This window comes from Nicotiana attenuata, unplaced genomic scaffold, assembly GCF_001879085.1.
Source record: "Nicotiana attenuata strain UT unplaced genomic scaffold, NIATTr2, whole genome shotgun sequence".
NCBI classification, from domain to species: domain Eukaryota; kingdom Viridiplantae; phylum Streptophyta; class Magnoliopsida; order Solanales; family Solanaceae; genus Nicotiana; species Nicotiana attenuata.
The window spans coordinates 264,516-272,627 of record NW_017671182.1 but is presented as its reverse complement, the minus strand read 5'-3'; the positions used below and the strand labels follow the sequence as shown (position 1 = coordinate 272,627).

Sequence of the window (8,112 nt, the reverse complement as noted above, 5' to 3'; positions counted from 1 at the left end):
ATGCAGCGTGGTACTATCTTATCCTCGAGTCTCATTTTGTGAGAACTCGGGGGTGGATAATACACGCGCAGCTGCCGTCGTCTACCATGATTCTTCTTACATCGGTATTTGAAATTCGTAAAGTAATGACAAGAGCGTCGAAATGAGGAAAGGTCAAACCATGGGTATCTGACTTATCGAAGATGATACTGTCTTCGAGGTCATCATACCGTTCATGGGTGATCGATCGCTTCAATTTGTGTATGGTGGTGAACTTCACATGGTTGATTGTTGCTTCATTGCCTCCGCCAATGATCATTTGTATCGTGCGGGCGGGGGAGGGTGGCTTTGGGGGGCCTTGATGCGGTTCTCGTCCACAGGCAAAATTGGCTCTGCCTTGATCGCTCATCAACCCCTTTAAATGTCTTTGGTGGAGCATGTTCACTACTTTTTGTCGTAAGCTATGCAATCCTCAGTCTTGTGGCCCCGTTCCTGATGGAACTCGCAGAGGGCATTCGACTTTCTAGAATTTAGGTCCGACTTCATCTTCTGTGGCCATTTCACCTTGGGACCGAGCTTCTCCAGGTCATAAACTATTTCTAAAGGAGTGACACAAAAATTGTGAGCAGATAGCAGTGGAGGCATACCTCTTTCGTTTTGGTGAGTTACCGTTTGTAGCCGGGACGCCCCTTCGGCTTGGCGGGGAGATAGTGGGATGGTTGCTCTGTTGTACGGTTGGTGCCTTTCCCGATTGAGGCGTGGGCCTGCGTGATCTCTTCTGCTGTCATTCCGATGATCTTTCCTTGATTCCATTTGAACTGTCGTTAGCCGTTGGGTCGGACCATTGAGGTCGTCTTTATCAGCCCTCACTTCAGCACAGTAAGCGTTGTGAATTTCTTCCCAAGTGGTGGTAGGGTATTTCATGAGTCTGCTTAATAATTTTCTGGTTGCCCTTGACCCGTTCCTATTTAACCCGTTTTGAAACGCCGCTACCGCCATCCCTTCTGATACGTTTGGCAGGCTCATTCTTACCCTATTGAACCGGGCGAGGAAGTCCCTGAGTCCTTCGCCAGGCGACTGTTTCACGGCAAATATGTCATTCACTCTGGCTTCTGCTTTCTTGGCCCCGGCATGGGCGGTGACGAACTTGTCGGCCATTTCTTCGAACGTCATTATGGAACGTGCTGGTAATTTGAGTACCATGTTAAGGGCCCCCTATTAGGTTTTCGCCGAACTTCTTCAGCAGCACCGACGGTACCTGCTCTTTCGAGAGGTCGTTGCCTTTTACCACGGTGACGTAATAAATGATATGGTCTTCAGGGTCCGTTGTGCCGTCGTATATTTTCAGATATGGTGGCATTTTAAAAGTTTTGGGTATAGCGTGTGGGGCTGCCTCCTCGCTGTATGGCTGTTCCACGAAACGGTCGACGTCCCATTTTGGCAGGAGTTTCGGGGCGCCTGGTCTTGGTGCTCCCTCATTTGGTCGCGGAGTGCTTTATTCTCATTCTCCATTTTCTTTAGAACAGCTACGAGGGCATCATTACCTGCATCAACAACGGTGTGAGGGTTACCTTTTGGGGGAGGAGCGTGTTGCTCTTTGATGGTTATTGGGGTGTCAACTCGTGCGGTGTTCCTACTCGCTCCTTGAGCGGGTTTGTCGAGTATACTGCTTAGGGTACTTGTCAGCCACGCCTCCAATAACTTTTTCACTGCGGATGGCGCTTCTTCCGTCGTGGACGTGGAGGCTCCCTTCTCATGTGAAGCGGTTACACTCCCATGAGGAGGGGGTGAATCACTTTCCCTGGGTGAGGCGCTCGGCGTCACATTCTTCTCGTCTTCCTTGTCCATCTCGTTGATGGTGCCTAGGAGATTGGTAGTGACACCCATCACTGCTTTCAGTCTTTCCTCTCCTTTTCCTGCCATTGTTAGCTTGTGCAAGCAAGAAAAATGGGAGCTTTTTTTTTTTTTTTAGATCTAGAAGAAACTAAACTTTTTAACTAGGAAGTCCTCACAGACGGCACCAAATTGTTTGAACCAAAAGTTTTAAACCCTTTTAGTTAAACCAATTTAATAAATAGATAAGGGGTGAATCCAAGTTAAAAGTAATAAATTCTAGATCCGAAATTAATCAACTTAGACGGTATGGGTCCGCGAGTTAACAAATGCTGAGTTAATGCTCAATGACTAGTAATTAATACGAGGATGAAAACATGCAATAAATGTGATAAATGACATTAAGTGTAATAAGAAGTGATTTAGCACCCAAATGTTGGATGAGATGGATGATTCTTTCCTCTAACTCCAACGTGTGACAACAGACAAATGAAGTGAACTATATATTCTTGGATCTTGTGAGCTAAAGAGTAATATTATGCGATGGAACCAAACAAGAGAGACAAAATCAACTTTTTGTATATTCCTAGATAATCAACTCTTTACAAGATGTTCTTCCACAAAAGTTCCGATCCCCTTTTTGTTTCCTCTCTCTTTCTATTTATAAGGGATATCCCTAGAAAACCCTAATAAAGTACAATATGGAGGAATATTCAGTTGAATATTCTTATTCATAATCCTAGGAACATTCTAAATGTTGCAGCAGCCGTTTACCCTCTGCTCGACGTCGACACCGGCCTCTCCCTTTGAGCGACTCCTCGCCACTGGACCGCGCTTGGTTTCGACCTCGGCCTCAGCTCATCCGTCTGCATTTGCTAAACTAGACCTAATTTTGACCCGTACAGCTAATAAGACAGGTCATTAGAGCCAATTAGAGAGCAATAACACAAGAAACATACTGTTCAGCGGCCACTCTTGCCACCCTTGAATTGCCTGACCGGTTAACAAGAACCAAGGCAGCAGAAAAGATCAAAACAATCTACAAGGGAATCCCAGAGTTTTGACGCCTATAACAGGTCAAAATATGAGTGTCATGGTATTAATATGCACTAGAAGACAGTCTGCAATTGAGTATGAGGAAACTATCAAAATTCGAGGGACTTTCGCTTCAACATTCATCCCAAATGACTTACAAGCAGGAGATTAAGATACCTTCAAGCGAATATGAATAAATATGGAACTTTGAGCCTATTAAAGACACGAATACAAGAAACGGATTGTGCATAGGCAACCTGTGCCCGAAATATTTTGCATAACTACAAAAAGAACCAAGACCTCCTAAGCTATATTAACATAACAATTTTCTAGTAACTTGACCATGGATGCTTACTACAATCTAGTTGCCCCACTCATACCAAATGGGAAACCTAAAAGCATCAAATATTACAGTTTGGCTTGGGAGAGCAAATCAAGAAGAATGTACACATGAATCTTCAAAATTTGACCACTGGACAGAGGTTGTCAGTCAAGCTCATCATCAACAGGATCTTTGCGCTGCAATGATTAATCAAAAAGACCAGTCATATGAATGTCATAAACAAAATGTTTATGACTACAAAGTAAGAATCAATAGTCTTGTTTCAATAAACACTTGTTCTATATGAAGTAGATAAATCAACTATTCAGAAAGAGCAATAAGACAACTGCTTTGTATATCACAACCAATGGCAACTCGGGTAACACTGCTCTTACAAGGTCACCATAGAAGAAATGACTATATTGCAATGAAGAATGTGGACGTCTAAAAAGCATAGAACTGAGAAACCCCTTGTTGTCATAGAACTGAGAAAACCTTTATCATTAGATCATTTGTCTGTCCTCTTCATTTTCATAATGTTTCACAAGGGGCACAGCTAAAGGATTTTGACTTGCATATTGCTCCCTCTGTCCCATAAAATATGAACTAATTTGACATGTGTGGTAAAGCAAAATATTTATATAACTTACTAAATTGATAAAGAAATGTTTAGCATATTATTTTGAAATGCGAAATTAAGGGGTAATGGTTGGTAGTTATTAGCTGAAGTTAGAAACAGCAGTTTAATAATAAAACTTTCATTAGTTTGAATTGTTGGAGCATGAAAGACTTGCCATATAATGAAGAAGCAAGTTTTTCGAATCTGAAAGGGAAGTAGGTCCATATTGCTGTGATAGAAGAAACATATATTCTCGTTAAAAGAATATCAAGGTAGTTGGAGAAGAGTCAGCTTGAAAGAAGATACACATCACGCTATTGCTCAAACATAGATACCAAATAGAATCTGAATTCTTGAAATTTGTGAAACACTTAAGGCAAAGTTGCAGATTAATGTTAAAGAAGTTATCGGCATATTAAACCTTTGAGCAGAGTTGCAGTTTACGGCCTCATATATGCTAACATAGTTTTCAGTATACATGACCGGAGTTCATTCTGAAGTGTAAAGAGCAGCTGGGCTAGAGGACCATTTTGGCGATAGTAAAGAGCTTGGGAAATTTATTGTGTTGAAGCAAATGACTATATGTTGATGTAGTAGCTTACCTTTCGCTTGCTGATATAAGGCTGTAACTGCACCATACTCTGGAACTGGCTTTCAACCTTAGCAGATTTGTTATTCTCCACCTGAAATTCTTTTTTGGATTCCTTCCTAGTACCTGATTGCCAAACTCTGCCAAAATTTGGGAGCCAATTCACATCGTAGTTGGTAGTCACAAGCTCCCCTTTACTCTCCAACTCCATCTCAGCTTTTCTTCTCTCTGCCCAAGCAGCACCAACCCGATTCGGGTTTAGTTTCGACTTCTTATTGGGAGGGGGAAGGTCATTCCCTTCGGGATTCGATATAAAATCTAGCTGACTTTTCTCAGTCTCATTGAACCATGGAGGAGGTGCACCAGAATGAACATTGCCAATGGAATTTTCTCGAAATGTTAAAGATATCTGTGTAATGTTTGGAGGACCTGAAGAAGGAGAAATTTTCATTTTCAAATACAGAATAGGTGAAGAGATACCAATAACACAAACAAAGCACCACAATAACCAACCCAGAAACATATTAGACGTCCAACATAATCTCAAGGATAAGGCAGCTCAGACCACTAAACATAGTCTCAACTAAAGTGTATGAAATGAAAATTATGCAGATAGTAGAGAGATCAATACCCAGAGAACTTTTCTTCCCCTTCGTCATTCTCCCATCCGGGGTTACCTGACACATCAACCAGAAGGAAATTTACATGATGAGGAAAAACTTCTAACAAGAAAAATTTTGGACATCCATACTGGGTAGAACCAGTAAAGAACACTAAGACCAGCAAGAGAGCAGACTGCAGAGAAAGAGAAAAAGTAGCAAATATTTCTCGTTAAATAGACTTACAGAACCACCATTAAGACATTGGTGAGAAGTTGTTGCGGCACGAAACCTTGAGTAATTTTGGCCATCTGTGCAACAAGAAGTTTACAAGATCACTTACAGTCAGCAAGCAAAACATGCATTCAGAGAAACATCACAACACCATATGAAAAGAGAAAACTATGAGGCACTAACTTGCCACGCCATTGGAGGAACAAGCATCTTCACCGAACTTTCCACCCATGCACATACCAGGCAAATTAGGGCCATTTGTAACACTATGCATTTCTTTTTCAGATATCTGAGATCTCTCATTAGTATAATTTTGTAAAGGTACAACACTATTTGAAACATCAAGGTTAAGAGCATGAATATTATCTTTGTCAAAACAATTTAGATAGTCAGAGTTTGTTTTATTTTGGATATCATTCGCGGGTCCAATTAACGTTGCACGAGATCCTCCATCAAGAGCTCCCTTCTTCAGTAGATTGCACTTCTTCTCCCACTGCACATATGAATGCAAAAATGACTTCATCAAGGTTCAAAATGATGGGAAATCAAGCATCTAGACAAAGTAAAAGTCTAAGATGATAGATAAATGGGTATATATTCAACTTGACATGCGAGTATTACATTCAGAAGCTCTGGCAAATCCTAATATTCACCTCTTGCATCTAAATAATCAGAAATCTCATCTAGAAGACGACATTTCTCAAAAGGAAATTCTATTGTCTATTAATAATGTCAATCACCATAATATAACAAAAAACCACAGGAAATCAACCACATCCTAACCTCCCAATCTTGAGGGGGAAATTTGTGACAAGTGTACTAAGAAAAGGTTTAACGCTGAAGGGAAAAACCTAGTGCAAGATTAGTAGAAATTCTCACATATGCATGGCATAATATAATAAAGAATGTAAATTTTAAGTTTAGACAAGAAATGACTGTGACGTGCTCGAATGAAATTGGTATCTGAAAGAATGACATTTAATTCTCAATAATTTTTATCAGCTCAAATAATATACTACATTTCTACTAAGAGAAAAAACATTAGCTGACTTCAACTAGCTTCAAATTGAGGTATAGTTGCAAACTGCATATATTTGAGGTAAGAAGATAAATGTGAAAACTGAAATATATCAACAGTACCTTGGCAAAGTCAGCCTCAGTAATCCTCAAGTTATCAACCTTGTCCATTCCACCACCATATTTCCACAAAAATCCTTTCACTTTCTTCATATGATCCGCACTAGCCAAATGCCTAATTGCATTGTCGCTATATCCAACAACAATAAAATCTAAAAAGGAACATATAACTTAAGTAATCAGAAAAGCAGCAGCAAGTAGTCGTCGCGTACCTAGCGAAGAAGCTGTCGAGTTCAAGAATATCACACTCGCAGAAGACACACCAAAGGCGATTGAGCGAGGCATGCTCAGGGCGGAGAGGGATAGGGTTTTTGATGAAGAATAGAATATCTGAAAGCTTCGACTGGAAGCGGGAGAGAGTTGCGGCAAGCGATTTTTTGTGGTTAGGTAGGAAATTATGGCGGCGGCCTTGATTATGATTCAGCTTGCAAACTACGCACAATTCGAACTGTTTATCGTTGCTCATGCTCTTCGTTGCAATGTAATTGAATAGGCAGACGCCCTGTATAACCTATTAACCTGTTATGAGTTATGACCCAATTCGCCCCCCTCTTCGGTTGCCGGGTTTTTTATTCTTCAGGGCCAATTTAGAGTAAAATTTACGTTCTTTTTTATTTTCAAGTGTATGGACTAAGGAGCAAGGAGGCTGATGGTTCAATTAATGTATTGTTTACCCTTAAAACGATACAGTTAAATTTATACATGGTTTTTAGACAAGTAAATTAAATTTGATCCTAAAATAATAGAAGAATTAGATAAATATGCAATACTTAGTCTTGAGATGGAGATGAAATAACAAAAATAATAGTTTGGGGAGCAGGGCTTCCGGGCACAACAGCAATGAATCAAAAAGCAAGAAGATAAGATTATATTAAGCTATGAATAGAGTGTAGCTTATGTTTTCTAGAAAATTCGTGTTTTTTACAATGATAATAGAGCTCACTATTTATAGTTGCACCTAGGGAACAAGGTCCTAAGATCAAGCCCTTCTTTAATGTCAATTTGAGGGCTATTGAAGAATGTGTAATGGCGGGCATAAATGTCATATTCTTTGTAACGGGCATTGTACTTAATGCTGTAGAATATTTCTTATTAAATGCTACCGGGTGGCAGGCATTTACTTCATCTTTATGAGTATCATTCTCTCCGGTAACATACGGGATAGTTGCCTCCGATTTCACCTCTCCTCTGTCTCCGGCTCCACGTCTCACTTCCTTATGCGATCCTTTAATGTAACATATTTTACCCTATACGGATAGGCCCCCTACTTTCCGGTGGCATAACTTTGTGTCACTAGAAAGTTGGTAGAAATATTCTTTTTGGCGAGAAATTTACTGCCCCCTCTGAAAAAGTTTCTGACGGTTGATTAGACGCACGTCTTTCCGTATTTAATGCCCCGAACACGCATCATCCCACTATCCAGCATAACTTTTGCCGGCTATCGAGGTAACTATGGCCACGAGTTTAGCCGCCTAAACCTTTATTTATACGCATCAACCTCCTTCATTCTCACTTCATAATACTTTGAATTTTCTAAGACCTTCTTTTACTCAACTCATACTTCAACTTTAACCTTTCTTTAGCTTCTTTCTTTGAGAGAAAAACCATCCCCTTAATAAAATTGGCCTCTTCTCCAAGAAAACCTAATTTTTCAAGATGAAGGCAAAGTTGATGATGTTGCTACCCCTACGGTGAGTACCATCGTCCCAAAGAACCCGATTACCACAAAAGACTTCGAAGAGAAGTACCTTTCTGCTAACCCTCG

General features: G+C 40.4%; 1 protein-coding gene across 1 annotated transcript; it reads right to left on the bottom strand.

Annotated features, from left to right (window-relative positions):
* Positions 1–2,917: 2,917 nt before the first annotated feature.
* Positions 2,918–6,921, bottom strand: LOC109206484 (TITAN-like protein). The gene is made up of 7 exons (XM_019369308.1): positions 6,560–6,921; positions 6,351–6,477; positions 5,394–5,703; positions 5,223–5,287; positions 5,009–5,054; positions 4,391–4,806; positions 2,918–3,366 (listed from the first exon to the last, which is right to left on the bottom strand). The coding sequence occupies exons 1-7, from the start codon at positions 6,811–6,813 to the stop codon at positions 3,334–3,336; spliced, it is 1,251 nt and encodes a 416-aa protein (XP_019224853.1). The 5' UTR covers positions 6,814–6,921; the 3' UTR covers positions 2,918–3,333.
* Positions 6,922–8,112: the final 1,191 nt, after the last annotated feature.

Coding starts and splice junctions, on each gene's coding strand:
- LOC109206484 (XM_019369308.1), bottom strand. CDS start 6,813: ATGAGCAACGATAAACAGTTCGAATTGTGCGTAGTTTGCAAGCTGAAT. Junction 6,478..6,559: donor CTCGACAGCTTCTTCGCTAG/GTACGCGACGAC, acceptor TGTTGGATATAG/CGACAATGCAATTAGGCATT. Junction 5,288..5,393: donor TTCCTCCAATGGCGTGGCAA/GTTAGTGCCTCA, acceptor CTTGTTGCACAG/ATGGCCAAAATTACTCAAGG.